The sequence below is a fragment of the Ursus arctos genome, unplaced genomic scaffold, assembly GCF_023065955.2.
Source record: "Ursus arctos isolate Adak ecotype North America unplaced genomic scaffold, UrsArc2.0 scaffold_26, whole genome shotgun sequence".
NCBI classification, from domain to species: Eukaryota; Metazoa; Chordata; class Mammalia; order Carnivora; family Ursidae; genus Ursus; species Ursus arctos.
The window spans coordinates 8,306,471-8,332,091 of record NW_026622941.1 but is presented as its reverse complement, the minus strand read 5'-3'; the positions used below and the strand labels follow the sequence as shown (position 1 = coordinate 8,332,091).

Here is a 25,621-nt window from a genome sequence, read left to right as displayed (position 1 = left end):
TGTGAATCGATATTTCATTGTGGTTTTGATTTGCATTTCCCTGATGATGAGTGATGTTAAATATCTTTTCGTGTGAATGGGCCTCAAGCATCACTCCTGCCAGTCTGGGCCCCACCCTAGGGCTTGGAATGGAGTAAAGTAGAAATGGTATCTTTGTGGTCTTGAGTGACACTGAGACAGTCGACTGCTTGTGACTATAAATAAACATAATTTACCTCTGTAAATAAAAGAAAAAAAGAGCTGCTGGCCGTTTTATGTCTTAGGAAAAATGTATGTAGTTTCTCTGCCCATTTTTTATTTGATTTTTTTTTGTTGTTGTTGTTACCGAGTTGTAGGAGTTCTTTATTTTGGGTATTAACTCCTTCTCAAATATAGTTCGTAAATATTTTTTCCTATTCTATAGGTTGTCTTCATTTTTTAAAAAAGGATTTATTGAGAGAGAGAGAGAGAGAGAGAGAAGGACTTGGAGGGGGGGAGGGTCTGAGGGAGAATGAAAAGCAGACTTCCCGCTAAACAGGGAGCCTGACATGGGGCTTGATCCCAGGACCCTGAGATCATGACCTGACCCAAAGGCAGATGTGTGACTGAATGAGCCATCCAGGTGCCCCATCTTCATATTTTAAAATGTTTCTCTTGTGCAGTAGCTTTTTAGTTTGATAAAATTCCACTTAATGATTTTTATCGTTGTGGCTTCTGCTCTTGAGGTTGTATCTAAAAAAAAATCATTGCCAAGACCAGTGTCAGGGAGCTTCCCCTCTGTGTTTTCTTAGAAGAGTTTTACTGTATCAGGTCTTACATTTAAGTCTTTAACCTATTTTGAGTTAATTTTCCAGAGTGCTGTAAGATAGGGGTCCAATTTCATTTTTCTGTATGTGGTAATCCAGTTTTCTGAACACTATTTGTTGAAGTTACTGTCCTCTTCTCATTGAGTGTTCTCGGCACTGTGGTCGTATAAATTCATGGGTTTATTTCTGGGCTCTCTATTATGTTCCATTGGTGTATATGTCTATTTTTATGCCATACAAATTTTAGAGTTGTTTTTTCTATTTCTGTGAAAGATGCTATTGGAATTTTGATAGAGATTGCATTGAATCCATAGATAGCTTTGGTAATATGGACATTTTAACAATATTTATTCTTTCAGTTGATGAACACAGGATATCTTTCCATTTTTTTGTTTTCAGTTTCTTTTGTCAAAGTTGGAGCGTTTGATATATAGAAATTTCGCCTTCTTGGTTGAATTTATTCCTAAAGTATTTTGTTGTTTTTGATGCTATTGTGAATGGGATCATTTTATTACTTTTTCAGTTGTTTCATTGTTAGTATATAGTACAACTGATTTTTGTATGTTTATTTTGTAACCTGCAACTTTATTGAATTGGTTTATTAGTTCTAACAGGTTTTTTTTTTTTTTTTGGTGGAGTCTTTAGGATTTTTTATATATAAGATCAGATCATCAGAGACAATTTTACTTTTTCCTTTTTGATTTGGATGACATTTATTTCTTTTTCTTGCCTGATTGCTTTAGCTTGGACTTCCAGGACTATGTTTAATAGGAATGGTGAGTGGGATTCCTTTTCTTGTTCCTGATCTTAGAGGAAAAGCTTTCAACTTTGCACTATAGTGATACGTTATCTGTGGGCTTGTCATATATGGCCTTTATCATGCTGAGGTATATTTCTTCTGTAACCAATTTGTTGAGAGTTTTTATAATGAAAGGATGTTGTATTTTGTCAAATGCTTTTTCTGTATCTATTGAGATGATCATGTAATTTTTTTTGTCTTTCATTTTATTAAGATGGTATATCACAGTTCATGATTTACATACATTGAACTATTTTTGCATCCCAGGGATGAATCCCACCTGATCATGGTGTAAGATGCTTTTAATGTGCTGTTGAATTTGGTTTGGTAATATTCTGTTGAGAATTTTTATATCTGTATTCATCAGGAATATTGGCCTGTAGTTTTCTTTGCTTGTTGTATCCTTACCTGGCTTTGGTATCAAGGTAATGTTAGCCTTGTAAAATGAGTTTGGGAGTATTTCCTCCTCTTGAATTTTTTGAAAGAGTTTGAGAAGGATTGGTGTTAATTTTTTTTTTTTTACATGTTTGGTAGAATTCTCCATAAAATCATCTGGCTCTGGGCTTTTCCTGGTTGGCATGTTTTGGATTTCTGATTAAAAATCTGTACTAGTTCTTGAGCTGTTCAGATTTTCTATTACTTACTGATTCAGTCTTCATAGGCTGTATGTTCCTAGGAATGTTTTCATTTTTCTAGGTCATCCAACTTATTGGCATATAATTGTTCATTGTAGTCTCTTACTATCCTTTGTATTTCTGTAGTACCAGATGTAATGTCTCCTCTTTCATTTTTGATTTTACTTATTTGAGTCTTCTCTCTTTTTCTTAGTCTTATTAAAGGCTTGTTAATTTTATCTTTTCAAAACACCAGCTGTTAGTTTTGTTGATCTTTTCTATTGTTTTTCTGGTCTCTGTTTTATTTTCACTCTGATCTTTGTTATTTCATGCCTTGCACTAACTTTGGGCTTTGTTTTTCTTTTTCCAGTTCCTTGAGGTGTAAAGTGAGGTTATTAATTTGAGATCTTTCTTAATGTATGGATATATCACTATAAACTTACCTTTTAGAATTACTTTTGTAGCCTTGCATAGGTTTTGGTATGTTGTGTTTTTATTTTTGTTTGTTTTAAATTTTTTCCCCTTTGATTTCTTTGACATATTGGTTGTTCAGGAATGTGTTAATCTTCATATATTTGTGAATTTTCTAGCTTTCCTTCTATTACTGATTTCTAGTTTCATACTATTGCGGTTGGAGAAGATACTTGGTATGATTTCAGTCTTAAATTTCCTATGATTTGGTTTTTGATCTAACATATGATCTATTCTGGAAAATGTTATGTTTGCACTTGAGAAGAATGTGTATTCTGCTTTTGTTGGAGGGAATGTTCTGTGACTTACTTGTTTTGTAACTGGAAGTTTGTACCTTTTTTATTTTTTGTTTTTTATTTTTATTTTTTAGAGAGCATGAGGTGGGTAGGGACAGAGAGAATGGGGGAGAGAGAGAATCTTTTTTTTTTTTTTTAAAGATTTTATTTATTTATTCGACAGAGATACAGACAGCCAGCAAGAGAGGGAACACAAGCAGGGGGAGTGGGAGAGAAAGAAGCAGGCTCATAGCGGAAGAGCCTGATGTGGGGCTCGATCCCATAATGCCGGGATCACACCCTGAGCCGAAGGCAGACTCTTAACCGCTGTGCCACCCAGGCGCCCCTGAGAGAGAGAGAGAGAGAGAGAGAGAGAGAATCTTAAGCAGGCTCCATACTCAGCATGGAGCCCGATGGAAGGCTTGATCCCATGACCCCAAGATCGTGACCTGAGCTGAAATCAAGAGTTGGATGCTTAACTTACTGAGCCACCCAGGTACCCTGAAGTTTGTACCTTTTAATCCCCTTTATCTATTTCACTCATCCTCCCACCCACCTCCCCTCTGGCAACCACCAGTTTGTTCTCTGTATTTAAGAGTCTGTTTTTTTGTCTCTTGTTTTCTTTCTTAAATTCCACATGTGAATGAAATCATATGGTATTTGTCTTTCTCTGTCTGACTTATTTCACTTAGCATTATACCCTCTAGGACCATCCATGTTGCAGATGGCAAGGTCTCATTCTTTTTATGGCTGTGTAATATCCCATTGTATATATGCACCACATCTTTTTTATCCATTTATCTATTGATGGACATTTGGGTTGCTTCCATTTCTTGGCTGTTGTAAATAATGCTGCGATAAACATAAGGGGTGCCTATATCTTTTTGAATTAGTGTTCTTGTTTTCTTTAGGTAACTATCCAATGGTGGAATTACTGGATCATATTTCTATTTTTAATTTTTTGTGGAATCTCCATACTGTTTTCCATAGTAGGTGCACCAATTTGCATCCCAGTTACTGGGTCATATGATATTCCTATTTTTAATTTTTTGAGAAACCTCCATACTGTTTTCCATAGTAGCTGCACCAATTTGCATCCCCACCAATGGTGCATGAGAGTTCCTTTTTCTCCATATCCTTGCCAACACTTGTTATTTCTTGTTTTTTTGATTTTAACCATTTTGACAAGTGTGAGGCGATCTCTCATTGTGGTTTTGATTTGCATTTCCCTGATGATTAATGATCTTGAGCATTTTTTCACGTGTCTTTTGGCCATCTGTATGTTGTTAGAAAATGTTCGGGTCCTCTGCCCATTTTTAGTAGGATTATTTGGTTTTTTTGGGTGTTGAGTTGTATAAGTTCTTTATATAGTTTGGATATATATATATATTTTAAAGATTTTATTTATTTGACACAGAGGGAGAAACAGCCAGCGAGAGAGGGAACACAAGCAAGGGGAGTGGGAGAGGAAGAAGCAGGCTCCCAGTGGAAGAGCCTGATGTAGGGCTTGATCCCAGGACTCTGGGATCACGCCCTGAGCCGAAGGCAGACGCTTAACGATCGCGCCACCCAGGCGCCCCTATATATTTTGGATATTAACCCCTTATTGGATATGTCACATGCAGATATACTCTCCTGTTTAGTAGGTTGCATTTTCGTTTTGCTGATTGTTTCTTTCACTGTGCAAAAGTTTCTCATTTTGGTGTAGTCCCAATAATTTATTTCTGCTTTTGTTTTCCTTGCCTGAGGAGATGCCTGTGTTCTTTTTCTGGGAATTTTATGGTTTTAGGTCTCACAATTAAGTCTTTAATCCATTTTGAGTTTATTTTTGTGTATGGTGTAAGAAACTGGTGTAGTTCCATTCTTTTGTATGTAGTTGTCCAGTTTTCTCAATACCACTTGTTGAAGAGATGGTCTTTTTCCCATTGTATTCTTCCTTCCTTTGTTGTAAGTTAATTGACTGTATAAGTGTGAGTTTATTTCTGGGTTCTCTTTTCTGTTTCATCGGTCTATGTGTCTTTTTTTGTGCTAGTACTGTACTGTTTGATAACTACAGTTTTGTAGCAAGTCTTGAAATCTAGAATTGTGATACCTCCAGCTTTGTTCTTCTTTGGAGAAGATCGTTTTGGATTGAGATTTTTGTGGTATTCTCTTCCAGCATGAATTTGACTGTCCAAATCTCTTTCCAGGTTTGGAGTATTTTTAGCCATCATTTCTTTAAATAGCTTTCTGTCCCCTTTTCCCTCTTTTATCCTTCTGGGACTCTAATGATGTGTGGATTGTTTGTCTTAATGGTTTTTCATAAGTCTTACAGACTTTTGTCTTCTTTTTCATTCTTTTTTTTTTTCCTTTTGCTCTCTAACGGTAATTTCCGTCCGTCTGTCTTAGATCACTGGTTCTTCTTGGTTCAGTCTGTGTTGAAGATTCCTGTTGAATTCTTCAGTCATTGTGCTCTTCAGCTATAAAATGTCTGTTTGTTTTCTTTTCTTTTTTTTTTTAAAGATTTTTATTTGAGAGAGAGAGCATGAGCAGGGTGAGAGGCAGAGAGAGAGGCAGGCTCCCCACTGAGTAGGGAGCCCAGTTGTTTATATTTCTTATGCTGTCTGTTGAACTTCTCATATTTTCTTGTATTGTTTATCCCTATCATTAAATTGTTTCTCTCTGTTTTCTTACAGCTCTCTGAGCATCTTTAGAACAATTATTTTGAGTTCTTTGTCAGGTATTTCCTGGATCTCCCATTTCTTTGGGGTTAGTTTCTAGAAGTTTACTGTATTTCTCTGCATGTTTCCCCGATTCTTCATTATTCCTGTAGCCTAGTATGGTTTTCTGAATATTTGAAGAAACAGTCCCTCTTTTGGCCTAATTTACATAAGGGAAGGCTTTTACCTGTGGGTGGGCCCATGCTGGAGCATGCTGTGACCCCAGTTCTAGTGGTGCAGGTTGCTAACTGCTGGGATATATAGTTGCACCATATATGGGGTGGGGCATGATGGGCCTTTGGCTCAGACCGTTGGGGTCTACAGCACTGACAGTTGTTTTTGGCAAGCACTGCAGGGGGTCTACAGAGGCTGCAGGGGCTCTTGGAGTCCTCAGTGGTGCCTCCAGGTCCAGCAGCTAGGGACCAGGGGAGGCAGTGGTGGTGGCTGGAGCTCGTGGTGTGCACACACTTGGCTGTGGGGACCAGCTGCAAGTGTCTGTTTAGTGTTGGGTGCCGGCTGCAGACACATGGTAGTAGTTGGTGCCAGAGGAGGCAGCAAGGGCTGGAGCCAGCTTTAGGCTCACTGGCAGCTACAGGGGCTCTGGGCGTTGGTGTATTCTCTAGTTGTATGGTCTTCTTCTCCAGGTGTGTGTACCATAGTGGTGGTCAGTGATGGGCATCAGATTGGTGGTGTGCAAGTACATAGCTGGAGAAGCTAGACTTATGTGTACACATGATATTTAGGGTAATCTTCTGGGGTCTATGCTAGCATCTTGTATTGAACAGCTGCAGAGGCCTTGGTTGGTTGCTGGTGTGGTTCACGGGCTCTGGCAAGGGTGGCAGGGTGCGTGTATGCAGAGGTGTTAGAGGGAGTGGGGAGGGACTCGGGGGGCTGATGTTAGCAAATGTGAATACCTGTGAGGCAAAAGCTGGTGAAATTGGCAGGGAGTCTGCTGCGGTCCCTAGTTTCTGCAGTGGCAAAATCTGCTGGGTTTGTCTGCAGAGCGTGTCACTGAACTATGACATGTGACGTGACCTGTGACTCGTGTAGCTGCTTTTGGTTGCCTCTGCTGTTTTTCCTTGTTCCTAGCTGTCTCTGTGCATCTCAACTCTGCCAGTCTGGGTGGGATGAAACTGAAGTGAGACCTTGAAGTGCTCTGAAAGGCTAGGGAAGCTGATCACTCACCCCATTTTTCCTTTTCTGGTAAGGGGAACTCTTTCTAGCTGGGAAGAACCCTCTTGGTGCTGAGCAGTGTTGCCTTGGGTGAAGGGGTGGGGTGTGGTGGGAAAATACAGGCAAAATACAGCTCGTTCTTCTCTTCCTGTGTGCTTATTCTCTGGTTTTTTCTTCTCCTGTATTGGTAAAGTTTCTGAAATAGACTCAGAGCTCTCCAGAGCCGTTTTTGTTCATGGATAGCTGTCTAATTATTGATCTTTGAGGGGAGACCGAGACTAGGATCTCGTATGTCACCATTTTGGCGATGTTGAAAAATAATTATCTGATTCCTTTATATCTGATGGAACAAGATTTTCCAGATTCACCTTGTACTTTCCTAGTGGTTTTTCTTTTTAATCTAAAGCCCAGGGAGAGGTATTACTGATGGGTGGTCTGTGCTTTGCTATACCAAAGCTTTTTAGTGTGATATAGCCCCACTTGTTTATTTTTGCTTTTGTCGCCTTTGCTTATGTGTCAAATAACAATACCGTATTATATACTTAAACCTTGTTGAGAGTGTAGATTAGTCATGTGAAGGGATGGATGTGTTAACTAACCCTACTGTAGTGCTCACTTTGCAGTATATATGTGTATCAAATCATCACTTTGTACACCTCACACTTACATATTTTATATGTCGCTATCTCAGTAAACCTGGAAAAAATGACAGATACTGTATGATCTCAATTATATGTGGAATCTGAAGAAGCTGAATTCATAGAGTGGGATCGTGGTTGCTGAGGACTGGGAGCCAAGGGAAATAGGGAAATGTTGGTCAAAGGGTGCACACTTCCAGCTCTAAGATTAACAAGTTCTGAAGATCTAATGTACAGCCTTGTGAGTATAATCTAGTATTGTTAAATACCGTATTATATAATTGAAATTTGCTAAGAGAGTAGATTATAAGTGTTCTCACTAAAAGAAAGAAATGGTAATTATATGAGGTCATGAAAGTATTTCCTAACTCTATTGTAGTAATTCCACAGTATATTCATATATCAAATTATCACACTGTACACCTTAAACTGACACAATGTTATATGTCAATTTTATCTCAAAGCTTGAAAAAAAGAGTACAGATAAAGGTGACTTATTAATCTATGCTCGGAAGCTTAGACATAACTTCGTGAACTTAATCAGATTTTTATTTTGTCAGCATTTGCTAAGGAAATACGATGTCTAAAAAAAATATATTGTTTGGACAGGTCTTTAAAAGCCTTTAAATTTAGGGGCGGTTGGGTGGCGTGGTTGGTTAAGCACCCGACTCATGGTTTCAGCTCAGGTCATGATCTCAGGGTCGTGGGATTGAGCCGTGTGTCAGGCTCCATGCTCAGTTTGGAGTCAGCTTGAGATTCTCTCTCCCTCTGCCCCTTCCACTCATGCACTTTCTCTCTCTAAAATAAATAAATAAATAAATCTTAAAAAAAAAGGTCTTTAAATTTAGTAAGAAACAAGTATGCGATGGTAAATTCAGTCTACAGTATGGAAGTTACTGCCAAGTTAGCTGCTTTTTGCCAAGAGTATGCTTCACACTTGGTGGTTTAAGGTCAGCCTGGAATTATTCAGTAGGGGAAACTCTAAAGGGCTGATTCTGAGGTATCTTTTTGACAGGAGAAGTGTCTGAACCATTGATAGGTTGCCACAACTTATATTTAGTTGCCATGGAACTTTTGTAAAAATAACATTCAGCAATAGGTGGACTGGAGGCTGCTTTTCTTTTTTTCTTTTCTTTTCTTTTTTCTTTTCTTCTTCCTTTAAAGATAGGTTTATTTATTTATTTGACAGAGAGAGAGAGCACAAGCAGGGGGAGTGCCAGGCAGAGGGAAAAGGAGAAGCAGGCTCTCTGTCATGACCCTGGGATCATGACCTGAGCCGAAGGCAGATGCTTTACTGTGTAAGCCACCCAGGTGCCCCCGGAGACACATTTCTTTTAAAAAATTTTTTAATTTTAATTTTTAAATTAATTTATTATTATTATTATTATTATTTTTAGTTTCAGAGGTAGAGTTTAGTGATTCATCAGTTGCATGTAACACCCAGTAGTCATTATGGAGACACAGGTTTTTTTCTACTTCTCACCAGCCACCACATAAAACTCCCTCTTTTTTTAATCGAAATCCTTAATTCTTACAGGTTCCAAGAAATCAGAATCTTAGATTCAAAAGAGATTTAATGATGGTTTTGCAGAAAACATCCAGAACATCTCTTTGAATGATAGTTATCTAGTATCTGCTTGGGTAGATCACTCTTTAACAGATAACCTTTTAGAATACAAACACATTTAGGAACTCGGCAGGTTGGATTGAAGTTAAAAGTCTAATTTTATTGGCTCTGTGGCCTTGGCCAATTAACTTCTCAAATTCTCAGTTTTCTCATTGGTCAAATGGGGAGTAACAATACATACTTTTCAGGATTATTTTGAATATTGAGGTGATGAAAGCAATATATTCGTCACAGTGCATAGTAAACTCAAATGTGTTAACCATTGTTGTAATCCTTTCGCACTACTGATGACTAATAGCAGGGCTGGTTGCTTTTAAGGGGAGGAAACCCAGGTTGAGTCATAGCAGTAAGTAAATAAACAGTAACATTACCAGGAAGGGCAAGGGCGAAGATGGTCTTTATAGAGTGATTGGTACTAAGAAATTCATAGACTGGTACCAGTCCAAGGATTGCTGTTATATGGCTATGGTATCCTACGAATTATGTTTAGAAGCCTTAGGAGTCTTGATTACTATTCTTTGTGTAGATTTGATGGAAGCCTCGTAAACCTGCAATAGGAAACCAACAATTTTATTTTTCCAAAAACTGATATTAACTTATCCTATTTTTTAAAGGTGGGATCAGAAGAAGAAAAATATGTCAGTTCAGGTTTTCTTAGTTCTTTTCAGTGAACACCAGTGCTTTCTCCAATAATCGATTATCTAGGCTAGCCAATTTCAGGGCCTATCAGTTGCTGGTCGTACGTAGAGCTGTTGATGCTTTGTTGTTTGCCTGCCGTACTTTGTGGGCTTCCATTTTTTCAAAAGTGGTGGTAAATGAATTGTGTGCCTTTTGTGTGCTCTGTCTTTGCCCCAGCTCCAGGTTATGATGGCTCCTCAGACAGGGCCCTCTAGTCTCCATGCACTGATTGCATCTCACCCCTTTTTGGTGTATTTCTTCGCATTTAACTGAGGTGTCTCACAGACCAGCCCACTGACACCTCTTTTTGACCATCTCAGTGTCCTTAGTACCATGTATCAAGGGGTATTTCTGAGTCTCTTTCTTTGCTGTCCTGCAGCAAAGGATGGTATGGGTCTCAGGCCCTATCACCATCCCTGTCTCAGCTAGAGCACTACGTGAGCATCAAAGCAGGAGGAATCCCGACGAGAATGGGTCCTCCATCTTGTGATCCAGATTTATTCAGCCCTCTGAGAGAGACTGACTGTAGCAATAACCCTAATTTGTCCACACCTTCTCGTAGTATTTGTCTTGTAGCATGTGCACTGACTCTGGGCTTGACCATGAAATGCTTTGGTCAATGAAAGACTACATAATGTGATGCAAGCAGGGGTTTGAAACATATGTGTGCATTGGACTTGCTCTCTTGCTGCTCTTGGAACCCTGCTTAGTCTACTGGATGATGAGAGACCACATGGAGCAGATATACACTGTCTCATTTGGGGCCATCTTAGATAAGTCCCTGTCAATCTGGTATCTGACCATAGATACATGAACAGGCTGAGCTGAGATCAGCTGGACCTGACTCAAACCAGACCTATCCAGTTGAGTCCAGCCCAATTTGCCAAACTCAGGAATTTGAGCTAAATTAATGGTTGTACTGTTATGCTACTAAGAGTTAAGATGGTTGGTCACACAGATAACTGATATTCTCACAAATAAGTCTATTATATATATTATAATAAAAAGGATGTGATAAAGGCAAAGTAAATAACATTTTAAGACAATTTTAAATTTAATGTTACTTACTAGGAGAACAGAGTATCTGATTAGTTAACGTTTGGTTTACTTCAGTTCTTGCTTTTAATAGCTATCAGTTGTACAACATACCTCATAATGACATAGGGCTAAAATGGGAAGAGTATCATTAGCTGTACTTAACAAGTATGATTCTCACTTTTCAATTCTCTCTATAAATCTTTTTTGTTAAAACCACCTAGTAAATATCTTCTTTCATGATACTAATCTAGTTGTTCTTACAAATTTATGAGTGTTATATTTTAAACTCCTTAATAAATGAGTTCAAAACCCACTAAAACCATCCATTTTGAAGAATTCAAAAAGGAAGATGGATAAGCCATGTCCTTATATAATTTTTGGCAAAAGGAAAATCACAACATGATGGAAGTATTTTTTTCTGATCATCAGTTTTCCAACTGCTCTTTCCATAACAGTTTCTTTTATAGTTGTCTTCTCACTTACTGTTAAAAATCACCTTTACCTTGAAAGCACAGGTTAATTGTGTGTGTATGCACACACTCATGTGCCTTAACATCTGCTAAAGCGTAGCACTGGAAGCTTTTCATAGCACTGAAAAAGTGAGCAAAATTAGAACACTTGTCTTTTTTTCGTTTTTTAAGCATAGCAATAATTAAGTAAGTTTCCCTATTCTTCTAAGTAATTTGCCAAAGTGAACAAGATGGTCACTTCCCATCTTGTTAAAAAATCACAGATATTTAATATCTTATGAAACTAACCATTTTGAGCTATTGTAATGATTTATGATACCAAGTGCCTGGAGTTAGGCCAGACTTCACAGATTAAGGTCACGGTCCTCAACAAGACTGCCCTCATTTCAGATATCAGCCACAAGTTTGGGGGTTTTCAGGGCTTCTCTTCTTTTCTTTTTTTTTTTTTTTAAAGATTTTATTTATTTATTTGACAGAGAGAGACAGCCAGTGAGAGAGGGAGCACAAGCAAGGGGAGTGGGAGAGGAAGAAGCAGGCTCCAAGCGGAGGAGCCCGATGTGGGGCTTGATCCCATAACGCCGGGATCACGCCCTGAGCTGAAGGCAGACGCTTAACGACTGAGCACCCAGGTGCCCCAAGGGCTTCTCTTACTTCTGATCAACTTCCTACAAATTTGGGGGTTCCCATGACTCCCTCAGGTTTGATAATTTGCTAGAACAACTCACTGGACTCAAAAAAGTGCCAGCCATACTTTTAGTTTCGTTACAGCAAAAGGATACAAAATCAGAGCTATCCAAAGGGAGAGATTCATAGGGCGAGATCCGAGAGGGTCCCAGACAGGAAGCTTTCGTTGCCCCTGTGGACGGCACATTAATGTATGACAATACGCATAGATTTCCAGCCAGAGGAGCTCACCTGAGCTTTGGCGCTCAGAGTTTTTATTGGAGTTTGTTACATAGGCATGCTTGATTGAGTCATTTGCCACAAGGCTGAACTCAGTCTCCATCCCTCCCCTGTCTGGGCTGGTATCTCATGGCTCAAAGCCCCAGCCCTCTAATCCCATGGTTGGTCTTTCTGGCTTGGTCAGTCCCTATCTTGAATTATCTTGTTAGCACAAACGAGGGGCTCACTAAGAGTGACTTCATTAGCATAAACTGTCAGGGCCCACATTCATATTACTCAGGAAATTCTAAGGATTTAGAGGATACCTCCCAGGAACTGGGTACAAAGGCCAGCCACATTCTTAATTACACAGATATTTAAACTACAATACAATGCAACATACAGAGAGTGAATGAACAAGTGAAGGTACACCATCAGCTTAAGAGTTGTGGAACCTCCACTCTCCTCATGATAGATCTGTACCGCACATGACATGCAATCAACACTGAGCCCATTTGATAGTAATAAAGCTTATTTTACTCAACATTTTAAATACCTATTAATAGATGTTCTAGTATTTTATTTCTGTGCCCTGGGGTATTGTGCCTCATTTTAGAGATCACTGCTCTAGGGATCCCTTGGTTAAATTATTTAAAGAGTGCTATAGACTGAATGTGTCTCCTGAAAATTCGTATGTTGAAATCCTAATCCCTGATGTGATGGTATTAGGAGCTGGGGCCTTTTGGAGGTGATAGGTCATGAGGGTAGAACTCTCATGAGTGGGATTAGTGTCCTTATAAAAGGGACCCCAGGGAGCTCCCTCACCACTTCTGCCATGTGAGGATGTAGTGAGAAGATAGCCATCTATGAATTAGGAGGGGGTTTCTCACCAGATATTAAATCTGCTGGCACCTTGGTCTTAGACTTCCCAGCTGCTAGAACTGAAAAATAGATTGTTATTTAAGCAACATTGTCTGTGGTATTTTGCTGCCCTTGACATGTCTCCCTGTAGATAGAGTGTACTTCCCTGCCCTATTCATGTCAAGTCCAGGTGACGTCCATTGGCCAATGGGATCACAGTGGATGTAATATACACCTTATCTGAATAGAAGATTGGAATGTTTCTACATGTTTCAGCTTATGAGGAGCTGCTCTAGGAACCTAGATTCCAGAATGAGAAAATACTAAGAGAAGAGCCAAGCAGAGTTACAATCAAACTTATATAGACCATAAGCTCACATGCAATGTGAGTGAGACATAAATATTTGTTGTTGTAAGCCACTCAGATTTTGGGGTTGTTTGTGATATAGTGTAATCCAGTTATAATATAATTTATTCCAGGGAAAGAGAGATAACTTTAGGAACATATTTTGTCTTTTCTTTACAAAGTTAGATTGTTAAGGCTCTGATAATCAATGATTATTCTTGGGAGGAGGGTGTATGCGTGCACACATGCAAGTGTGCAAGTACTTGTTAGGTCTAGTAGTTATTTGCTAGAAAATTTGCAAGAATCAGCACTTCCCCCTCTTACCTTTTTTCATACTCCTTTTCTTTTCCTTACCAAACAGTTCAGTCCTAAATGAAATCTTAGGTAGAGCAGAACAAGGTAGGTGTCTGTTGTAGGGTGGGATGGGAGAGCAACAGTAGTCTGGTGCAGGTTGTTAGAACTCAGGCAGGGTGAGAAGGGTGATATTCAGGAGGTTGGCTCGGGAGTGGTGTTGGAGTCCAAAAGAGTCAGGAGAACATCTCTGCAGGCGTGGGAAAGTATTTCCGGCATGGGGAGCCAGACTGTGCATACTGGGGAGAGAGTCCCCACATGGCAATAGCCTGGTGTAGGGAGGGTATCAGAAGCAGCCTGGTCTGCGGTGCTAGTGTCTGCAAGGTGAAGAGGACATCTATGTGGTGGGGTAGCCAGGTGCAGGGAGCTTAAGCAGGATGATCCTTGCTGGGCGGTGGGGGACCTGGCGTGGGGTTTCATGGTCCAGGCAGAGTGAGGAAAGTGTCCATCAGAGGGTAGACCTGGTGTGGGTTTTAGAGCCTGAAGAGGGTAAGGAAGCTGTCCACGTGGGAGAGTAGCCCAGGGTGGGTCTCCAAGCCCAGGAAGGGTAAGGAGAGCGTCCACGCATCAGGGAGATCTTGTGTAGGGTTTTAGAAGTGGGATAAGGATGGATTCCAGGTGAGGCTTAGGGAGCCAGCATCAGCAATCAGAGTCGAGGCAGAGTAAGGAGGGGTTTTCAGCGGAGGGTGGCCTAGCATAGGGTGTCACACCTGAGCAAGATAATGTCCATGGGGTTTGGCTGGCTCTGTGCAAGAACACCCAAGCAGGATAAAGTCTCCAACAATAATGGTGGCCTGGCTTGGGAAGTGAGAGCCCAATCAGGGAGAGAAGAGCATCTTCGTCAGGGAATAACAAAGATAGAAGATTGACTAAATTCAGGGGATTACTAAAAAAAAAAGTTAAAGACAACAGAAGCAAGTTTCTTACTGTAACAGAAGGAAGTTAGAAATGTGGAAGGGAGGGGTGCCTGGGTGACTCAGTCGTTAAGTGTCTGCCTTCGGCTCAGGGTCTGATCCCAGGTTTACTGGGATTGAGCCCTGCATCGGGCTCCCTCCTCTGCTGGGGGCCTGCTTCTTTCTCTCCCACTCGCCCTGCTTGTGTACCCTCTCTCGCTGGCTGTCTCTCTCTGTTAAGTAAATAAAATCTTAAAAAAAAAAAAAAAAAGAAATGTGGAAGGGAGAAAACTAGAATGAACTCTTTGGTGTTGGATTGGAATTGGAGGTTATTAGTATAAACACATGTTTTTTTTTTTTTTTAAAGATTTTATTTACTTATTTGACAGAGACAGCCAGTGAGAGAGGGAACACAAGCAGGGGGAGTGGGAGAGGAAGAAGCAGGCTCCTAGCGGAGGAGCCTGATGTGGGGCTCGATCCCAGAATGCTGGGATCACGCCCTGAGCCAAAGGCAGACGCTTAACGACTGCGCCACCCAGGCGCCCCAAAACACATGGTTTTCAGTGTACCTTGATATAGAAATAAATGAGGTAAGCGTGTGTGTGTTATGCAGGCGATGGAGGAATTTGGTGGAGGAGATTAAAAGAAGGAGGATCATTTTGGGAGAGCTGAATCTAGGGTGTGAGCTAAGAGCATTGTCTGGGAAGATTCTGTATGAAAGATTAAATTTTTGGAGTGTTTTCCTCTTGTCCTTTAGAAAAAGTCAAATATTTGTCACTGAGTTATCTCATAATTTGTGATCCTATTAAATTATCCGAACTTGGTAAAAAATAGTCACATTGACCTGTCTTGTCTTGCTGCGTTGTTACGGGGATTGAAGGGATAGAGACGGGTGGTATAAAGGCTGGCCCGCTCCATTAACATCCAGCAGAGAGAGCTGCTTTCAGGAGCTGCTGGAAGTGACTGTAGCAATATGAATGGAGATCCATGAGGGAGTTAGTTAAGAACAGGGAAAAACAGCACTGGGGAGCGGCTTCAGAAGACATATGATCTAAGCTCTGACTTCCCGACTCCTTTAGAAGATACTGACTCTTGAAAGTGGAGAGGCTAACGTGGGAGTTCTTTGACAATGACCCTCTCAGAACGTGGTCCCAAATAGTTGCCTGATCAGCTACAAATGGTGAGGACAATACAGTATGAATGAGTATATGCCCAGGCTGGTGTAGAAATAATTATGTTTACGTAAATATAGATGTACACTAATACTTGAATTTCGTTCTTGCTGGTGAGTTCAGATAATACAAGTCTCAGAAAAGATTTCTCAAATTGCTTAGTTTCTGTTTTTTTACACCCCCCCCTTTTTTTTTAAATCTACCCTTTGAGTTCCTAAGTTCCTTCTTTTAGTACATTTGCTGACATATGTTTAAATGCTATGTTTCTTACTGTGTTGGTCCTGGGGATTGGGCCTCTCTCTGAGGTTTTTCATTTTCATGAGATTCCTCTTAGGGTTGTTTGCCTATCTGGGGCTACTGTTCGTGATAGGAAGTATGACAAGTTGCAACCATGTTCGGGTTTCATTTTAAGATGTTTTAAGGAAGAAGTGAAAAGGATTTTTTGAACAGAGCAGATTTCTTAATATGACTTCAGAGACCACTTACGCTGAATTGAGTTTCAAAGATGAATCCAAGTCCTCAGGCACCAAGTCATGGCCTCCTGCAGGTAAGAAGCATTTTTCTGGTGGTCAGAGTTTGTGATGAGATGAAGGATGAAGAGAGAATACTATAAATGAAGCCTAGGTAATGTTAGTTGCTGATTCTCTGGCCACAGTTGGGACACATCAGATTCTCCGTAGATTAAGTTGCCTGAAGGTACACATTAAGTACAGTTATACTCTAACAAAATTGAGGTGTGACAAATCCACTACAGTCCTGAGCTAAGGAGAGTGCTAATTATGCTGAGAAGTTGTTCTCCTGTGATCTCTAAGGCTGAGTGAGATGCACCATCAGCCCACATGCAGGGGCTGTTGAATTAGCAGGCTCGGTTAGAGGGGAAGAGTTTGAGTGGAGAGTGTTGTGGGTGTATTTGTTAGTACTGAACTAACGTGGAAACAAAGACCATTGCGGATGAAAGACAGAGGGTCTCTCACATTACAAGGGAAATTGCCCTGCATTCAGAAAATCTATTGCATACCCCACTTGTCAATACCTCGTAACTTTGAGAAAACAATTCGTTTTATTTTTTTATGGAGGCATGATCGACAAATAACATTATATAGTAAGTCCCCCTTATCTGTGAGAAATATGGTCCAAGATCCCCAGTGAATGCCCGAATAGTGGATAGTACTAAACCCATATACTGTGTTTTTTTCCTGTACATAGATACCTTTGATAAAAGTTTAATTTAAATTAGGCACAGTAAGAGATTAACAGCAATAACTAATAATAAAACAGAACAATTATAACGATATACTATAATAAAAGTTATGTGAATATGGTCTCTCGAAATATTGAGCTATATTCACCTTTCTTTTGTTTGTGATAATGTGAGGCAATAAAATTATTATGTGATGAGATGGTGTGAGGTGAATGACATAGGCATTGTGACCTACCTAGTGTTAGGATCATCTGCCTCCAGACCACAGTTGACCACAGGTAACTGAAATCGTGTAAAGGGAAACTGTGGGTAAGGGAGGGGACTACTGTGTTAGTTTCAGGTGTACAGTGTAATGATTTGATTTTTGCATATATTTGTGAAATGATCACCACAGTAAGTCTAGTTAACACTCATCACCATAAATAGTGACACAATTTTTTTCTTGTGATGAGACCTTTTAAGGTTTAATCTCTTAGCAACTTTCAAGTATGTAATAATATTTAATAGTTGATACTACTGTAATAATCTATAGCATTAACTATAGTTAACATGCTATACATAACAACCACAACTTCTTTATTTTATAGCTGGAAGTTTGTACCTCTTAATCCCCTTCACCCCCACCTCTGGCAACGACCAATCTGTTGTTCTCTGTATCTGTGAGTTTTGCTTTGTTTAGTTTTTTGGATTCCACAGATCAGTGAAATCAGATGGTATTTGTTTTCTCTGACTTACTTCACTTAGCATAATGTCCTCAAGGCTCATCGTGTTATCACAAGTGGCAAGAGTTTCTTCTTTATTTATGGTGGAATAATATTCTATTGTATATAAATATCACATTTTCTTTATCCATGCATGGATGGATGGACACTTAGGTTACTTCCTATCTTAGCTACTATAAATAATGCTGCAGTGAACAAAGGGGTGCATATATCTTTTTGACCTAGTGTCTTTGTTTTCTTTGGATAAATATCCAGTAGTGAAGTTAATAGATCATATGATATTTCTATTTTTAATTTTTTGAGGAACCTCTGTACTGGTTTCCACAGCAGCTGCACCAGTTTACATTCCCAGTAACGGTGCATGAGGGTTCCCTTTTCTTCAAGTCCTTACCAACACTTATTTCTTGTCTTTTTGATACTAGCCATCGAGAAAATAATTCTTTACCATGAAATAGTGACTAAAAAGGTCTGACCGTATTTTAAGAATGTGATGAGGGAATGACTATAATAAAGATTTATGTGCTATGGCATTATTTAAAGTAGTTAAAGTTGGGAACAATCTGGAAGATTATTTACATATATAATGAAATACTGTGCCACCACAGTAGTGTTAAAGAAGAAAATATGGTTGTATGGAAAATGTTCGTGGTATAGTGTATGATAGTGGGTCAGAAACCAGTATATATGGTATGTCGATCATGTGGGAAAATGTGTATGTATGTATGTATGTATATACACTTTAAAAATTATTGGAAGGATATATACCAAAACATTAACAACAGTTGTCCTCAATGAATACTGTGCTTTTATATATTTTCTGAAGTTCCTATAAGGAACATTAGTATTTTTTTCCTATTTTCCTATTATTTAAGATGTCATATGGTTGGCAATACTGTGTCATCCAAGAAAAGGGAAAGAGGAAGAGAAGGAGAAAGGAAGTAAAAGTCAGAATTTATTACTGATGAACTCATTTGATTTCTCCTTCAGCTCCCAAAAAGAAGACCAACCCACACAAAAGTAACCCCAGTTTTCCCAAGTTACTTCTTTCCTTATTCCTGGTACTTCTGCTGCTATTGACAATCTCATTTTTTACCGCTTTTATCAGTAAGTATCCATTTGAATCTATGAGGAATGTCTGCCTTATATAAAGAGATGACATCCATTAGATACTGACATTTAATAATGGGTATATCCAGAAATCTGGAAAAGAAGGCTTCTTTGGGGATGGAGGGGGGACACAATTAATGGGAATCTGTTAGGAATTTTGTTATTTATTTGAACTCAGTTTATAAAAATAATGGAATCCACTCTAGAGACACTGAAAAATATATGTGTGTACATGTGTAGAGGGACATCTGTTGGGCACCATTTGTACCCTAGACAGTTGTGTGAGGACAAAGCTATATTTGCCTATTGGTGTTTATAAGGCCGAGGGGTTTTGCACAGACACATGTTTTGAGATGAGCAGGTAGACAAAAGGAGATGGGAAGAAACATTCTAGGAAGAGTTACCCATTGAAATTTCACCTTACTTATGTCTGTCCTGCCCAAGACTGTAAGATCTAAAAGCCAATTTGGCAAGTGAGTGGATTTCCTCATATCTTTGGCTTTAAGAATTTATCAGATTTTTAAAAGGCATAAGAACAGGGGGACACAAACCTTGAGAGACTACGGACTCCAGGAAACAAACAGGGTTTTAGAGGGGAGGGGGATGAGGGGATGGGCTAGCCCGGTGATGGGTATTAAGGAGGTCTTGTGTTGCATGGATCACTGGGTGTTATACGCAAACAATGAACCATGGAACCCTGTATCAAGAACTAATGATGTACTGTATAGTGACTAACATAATAAAAAAAAAAAAGGCATACGAAATAGTGAAACGTGGTGGGTCAAGGACCAAATGGGAGATAAGGAGGAAAGAAAGAGAAAATTCATCTTCTAGAGGGAGAGGTAAGTTATTTTTAAGTTGTGAGATACTTGAGTATATTGGTGTGCTGAGGAATAAGAGCCAGTTGAGAGTAGATAAAGGAAAGAAGATGAAGAAAATAATGCCCACTCCTCCTGATTAATGCTGGATTAAAAAAAATTCTTACTCTCTTGGTAACCCAGAACTCCTCAGAATTAGCTCATTTCCGCCACAAAGACCTATGCTGTGTACATCCTCAGATAGAAGTGTTTGTTTTCCCTCTCCTCCCACCTCCAAGGCTTAGCCTTTGCATTTGGTATGGAAGGAAAATATGGATAAACCCCTTTGCAGTCATTCTAATGGAACCATCATGTCCTCTTTCAACTACTGATCTTTCAGCTGGAGAAATCTATGGTTTCAGAATCAGTAGAATAAGGATTACATTGAATGTGGGGTGATGAGAAATCTTTTCTGTGGTCAGGATCGTTGTCAAACAATTGGGTGTTTGTAGATTTTGTTGCTATAAAATAGAATCTAAGAAAGTAACAATAAAAAGTCAAACACTACCAGGAAAATGAATGGCCTTTTTTTTTTCCCCCAGTTTTTTTTCAAAAATATTCTCAGCTTCTTAAAGAAAAAAAGACTATAAAAGAACTCACTCACACAGAATTGGAATGTATGAAAGAAAATTTGACTATGGAAGGTAAGAATTAATGTGCCTATAATTCAGTGGTTGACTATATTGTATAAAGATACCAAGTCAGTATTTCCAAAAAGATTCACAGGTAGATCATACTAGGAAGTTGAGTCTCATGGTCATTTAAGCTTTAAGTGTAGCAGTACATAAGACCTAAAATTCTTACATGCATATCTTTGTCTGTACAAAGAAATAGTCTTTATTGTGGAACTGGCTGTTTAAATCCCTGGGTAATCTCTTTATGGAATGATTGTCCAGCCACATCCTTGCTCTTCTCTCCAAAATACACTTTCTCTGTTTTTATAGTATGTATAGGCTGAGAATTTTCCAGATCTTCAAATTCTGGTTCCTTTTTGTTTAACACTTTCTTCAATTTATCTCTTTCCTCCTGCATTTTACTATCAGCAGTAAAGAGAAATCAGGCCACAGCTCTAACACTTGGCTTAGAAATCTTCTCTGCTAAATATCCAAGGCTGTCACTTACAGTTCTATCTTTCACCCAACATTAAAACACAATTCACCAAATTCTTTGCTATTTTGTAACAAGAATTGCCTTTCCTCCAGTTTCCAATAACATACTTCTCGTTTCCATCTGAGACCTTACCAGAAGCATCTTTAATGTTCATATTTCTACCAACATTCTGTTTATTATAGGATATGTATGGTCTTTGAGATGATAGGAGCTTTCTCTACAGCTCTCTTTTCTTTCTGAGTCCTCACCAGAATTACCTTTAACATCCATATTTCTACCAGCAGCCCTTTCAAGGCAACCTAGGCTTTTACTAGCACGCACCTTAAAACTCTTTTAGCCTCTACCCATCTTCTGGTTTGAAGCCACTTTCACATTTTTAAGAATTTGTTACACCCCACTTTGGTACCAAATTAGTCTGGTACCAAATATGGTACCATATTAGCCTACTTGGCTGCCTTAGCAAAATATCACAGACTGGGTAGTCTAAACAACAACTTATTTTCTCATAGTAATGGAGGCCAGAAGTCCCAGATGACACAAGAGTTGGTTTCTGGTGAGGCCTTTCTTCTTGGCTTGTAGACGGCCACCTTTTTGCTGTGTCCTCACATAGCCAATTCTGTGTGTGAATGGGGAGGGAGAGAGAGCTTTCTGGTGTCTCTTCCTCTTCTTATAAGAACACAAATCTTGGGGTGCCTGGGTGGCTCAGTTGGTTAAGCATCTGCCTTCAGGTCAGGTTATGATCCTGGGGTCCTGGGATCAAGCCCTGCATCGGGCTGCCTGCTCTGTAGGGAGTCTGCTTCTCCCTGTCCCTCCACTTGCTGCTTCCTCTGCTTGTGCTCTCTCTCTCTCTCCCTGTCAAATAAATAAATAAAATCTTAAAAAAAAAGAACCCAAGTCCTATTGGATTAAGGCCCTACTTTTTTTTTTATAACCTCATTTAACGTTTATTACTTCCTTAAAGTCTACAACTGTAGTCACATTGAGGATTATAACCTCAACACATAATTTTTGGGGAACACACTTCAGTTCAAAACAAGTTTCTATGTAATTTTTTGGAAATTCTTGTGTATGTGATATTTGTTTCTCCTATCCTAGTTATTAATTTATTTAATTGTCTATATCAGTAGGTACTCATGGATATTTATCTTATACTTCGGGTTGCAGTCCAATACTATATTTATTTTGTTGCTCAAATTGTTCTACCTTTGCCACTGGGAGTTCTTTCAGTTGGTTCCTGTGGTCCTTTGACTTGCTCCCATCAATGTGTTGCTATGCTTTGTTTTTGAGCACTTCCTTACTTTCTGGAACTGTAATATTCTCTGGGCTTATATTGTATATTTCCTGTCTCAGTCTTAGAATCCCCTATTTCTCTGTGGAGCCATGGCTGCTGTTATTAAAGAATGGTATTAGAAACCAAGATTTGGATACTAGGTATGCTCATTGCTGCTGAGGTGTTATTTCTTTTAGGCCCTCTCAGTTCACAGGACAAGGGAATGTGTATGTGCATACTAACCTATGTTTGTACATATATTGATAAATATTTGTATATGTAATTATGTATATCTATAATAAGGTACACATCAGTTTTTACTGATGTCTAAAACTTTCATCGATTACATTGCATCATTCTAGCCCCTTGATATCTTTAATGACCACTCCAGCAGAGAGAAATCTGGTTGCCATCATCTGCTCAGTACATTTACATAATTATTCAATTCCAGTTAACACATGTAGCAGTATCAGAGTTGTAAACTCAAACCTCCATGGGAAACAACTTCATCAACTAGAATACAGTGCTTATGTGCAGTTTCTTTTGACTTTACTCTTATCGATTCCATTGCCAAAGTTATTGAGGTCATCCTACCCACCCCTAGTGTGGTTGTTTCCAACACTTGTAATACAGTTAGATTCTCTTGTCACAGTCTTCATTCTTTCATGGACCCCCTGACCTCCTAAATTTTTAAAATTTGCGTGGGTGGCTCAGTTGGTTAAGCATCTGCTTTTGGCTCAGGTCATGATCCGAGGGTCCTGGGATCGAGTCCCATATCAGGCTCCCTACTTTGTGGGTAGCCTACTTCTCCCTCTGCCTCTGCCTCTGCCTCTCTCTTTCTGTCTCTCGTGAATAAATAAATAAAATTAAAAAAAATCAAAATAAAAAAATAAAATTAAATAAAATTTGCATTCAATAAATATGTAAAGTTATGTGGATTTTGACAAATGCATAAAGTTATGTATTTTTACATAAAAATCTCCTGTGCTCCACTCTCCTTTTCAGACTCTTGGTAACCACTGAAATTTTTACTGCCTATATAGTTTGGCCTTTTCCAGATGTCTTATCATTGGAATTACAGTTGGTAGTCTTTTTACTCTAGATTATTTGATTTTATCATATAATTTTTTTATTGAAGTATATAATTAACATACAATAGTATATTAGTTTCAGGTGTACAACGTATTGATTTGACAATTCTGTATGTTAATGTTCACTTTGGTGATTATAGTCACTATCACCATACACTGTTATTAATATTATTATTATTATTATTATTATTATTTTTATTTTTAAAGATTCAGAGACAGTGAGAGAGGGAACACAAGTGAGGGGAGTGTGAAAGGGAGAAGCAGGCTTCCTGTTGAGCAAGGAGCTCTATGCGGGGCTCGATCCCAGGACTCTGGGATCATGACCTGAGCCGAAGGCAGACACTTAATGGCTGAGCCACCCAGGCGCCCCTGTTATTAATACTATTGACTATATTCACTGTGCTGTACTTTTCATCTCCATGACTTATGACTTATCTATTTTATAAGTGGAAGTTTGGGGGCACCTGGGTGGCTCAGTTGGTTAAGTGTCCAACTTTGGATTTCCACTCAGGTTGTGATTTCAGGGTTGTGAGATTGAGCCTTGCGTTGGGCTCAGTGCTGGGTGTGGAGCCTGCTGAAGATTCTCTCTCTCCCCGTTCCTCTGCCCCTCCCCCTCTCCAAAAAAGAAAAAAAGATAATAAGGGGAAGTTTGTACTTCTTAATCCCCTTCATTTATTTCACCCATCCCCCCCACCAACTTCCCATCTGGCAACCATCAGCTTATTCTCTGTATTTAAGAGTCTGTTTATTTTTTGGTTTTTGGTTTGTTCATTTGTTTTGTTTTTTTAGATTCCACAAAGTGAAATTATATGGTATTTGTCTTTCTCTGTATGACTTATTTCACTTAGCATAATACTCTGTAAGTCCATCCATGTTGTCACAAATAGTAGGATTTCCCTCTTTCTCATGACTGAATAATATTCCGTGGTATATAAATACCATATCTTTTTTATCCATTCATCTATCAGTGGGACACTGAGGTTGCTTCTATATCTTGGCTACTGTAAGCAATGCTGCAATAAACACAGAGGTGCATTTATTTTTTTGATTTAGTGTTTTTGTTTTGTGGGGAGTGTCAATATTCAGTAGTGTAATTACTGGATCATATGATATTTTTATTTTTAATATTCTGAGGAACCTCCATACTGTTTTCCATAGTGGTTATACCAACTGACATTCTACCGAATGCATGAGGTTTCCCTTTTTCCCACTTCCTAGCCAATACTCGTTATTTCTTGTCTTTTTGATATGAGCCCATCTGGCTCGTGTGAGGTAATATCTGACTGTAGTTTTGATTTGCATTTCCGTGATGACTAATGATGTTGAACCTCTTTTGATGTGTCTGTTAGTCATTGTATGTCTTTGGAGAAGTGTCTGTTCAGGTCGTCTGCCCATTTTTAGTAGGATTATTTGTTTTTTTGTGTTGAGTTGTATAAGTTCTTTATATATTTTGGGTGTCAACCCCATTTGCAAATATCCTTTCCCATTCACTAGGTTGCCTTTTTGTTTTGTTGATGGTTTCCTTTGCTGTGAAAAGCTTTTTTATTTTGGTATAGTCCCAATTGTTCATTTTTGTTTTTGTTTCCATTGCCAGAGGAGATATATCCATAAATATGTTGCCAAGGGATTACCATCCCTATTTTTTCTTTTAGGAGTTTTAGTTCTCACATTTAGGTCTTTATCCATTTATTTTCATGTATGGTGTAAGAAAGTGGTCTAGTTTTCTTTTGCATGTAGCTGTCCAGTATTCCCAACACCATTTATTGAAAAGATTGTATTTTTCCCACTGTATATTTTTGCCTCCTTTGTCATAGATTAATTGACCATATAACTGTGGGTTTATTTCTGGGCTTTCTGTTCTGTTCCCTTGACCTATGTGTCTATTTTTGTGCCAGTACCATACTGTTCTTATTACAATAGTTTTTTTTTTTTAATGATTTTTTTATTATTATTATTATTATATTATGTTAGTCACCATACAGTACATCCCCGGTTTCCGATGTAAGGCTCGATGATTCATTAGTTGTGTATAATACCCAGTGCACCATGCAATACATGCCCTCCTTACTACCCATCACCGGTCTATCCCATTCCCCCACCCCCCCTCCCCTCTGAAGTCCTCAGTTTGTTTCTCATAGTCCATAGTCTCTCATGTTTCATTCCCCCTTCTGATTACCCCCCCTTTCTTTATCCCTCTCTTCCCCTACCGATCATCCTAGTTCTTATGTTCCATAGATGAGAGAAATCATATGATAGTTGTCTTTCTCTGCTTGACTTATTTCACTTAGCATTATCTCCTCCAGTGCCGTCCATGTTGTAGCAAATGTTGAGAACTCGTTCTTTCTGATAGCTGAGTAATATTCCATCGTATATATGGACCACAACTTCTTAATCCAGTCATCTGTTGAAGGGCATCTCGGCTCCTTCCACAATTTAGCTATTGTGGACATTGCTGCTATGAACATTGGGGTGCATATGGCCCTTCTCTTCA

At 39.0% G+C, this 25,621-nt stretch overlaps 2 protein-coding genes across 5 annotated transcripts in view; both read left to right on the top strand.

The window, feature by feature from the left end:
* NECAP1 (NECAP endocytosis associated 1) overlaps positions 1-18,770 on the top strand; it is a 35,095-nt gene extending 16,325 nt beyond the window's left edge. For all 3 annotated transcript variants that reach the window (XR_008955945.1, XR_008955943.1, XR_006409857.2), the window contains exon 10: positions 18,683-18,770. The gene's annotated coding sequence lies outside the window, so the exon portion shown is untranslated. The remainder of the gene's footprint in view (positions 1-18,682) is intronic.
* LOC113257933 (C-type lectin domain family 4 member A-like) overlaps positions 1-25,621 on the top strand; it is a 44,079-nt gene that overhangs the window by 875 nt on the left and 17,583 nt on the right. The window contains exons 1-3 of one of the 2 annotated variants that reach the window (XM_026502520.4): positions 1,407-16,319; positions 18,683-18,799; positions 20,202-20,303. In XM_026502520.4, coding sequence (XP_026358305.1) covers positions 16,238-16,319; positions 18,683-18,799; positions 20,202-20,303 — 301 coding nt within the window. In that variant the 5' untranslated portion in view covers positions 1,407-16,237. Of the gene's footprint in view, positions 1-1,406; positions 16,320-18,682; positions 18,800-20,201; positions 20,304-25,621 lie in introns of those variants that run through there. The other variant, XM_044385250.3, reaches the window with a different exon arrangement.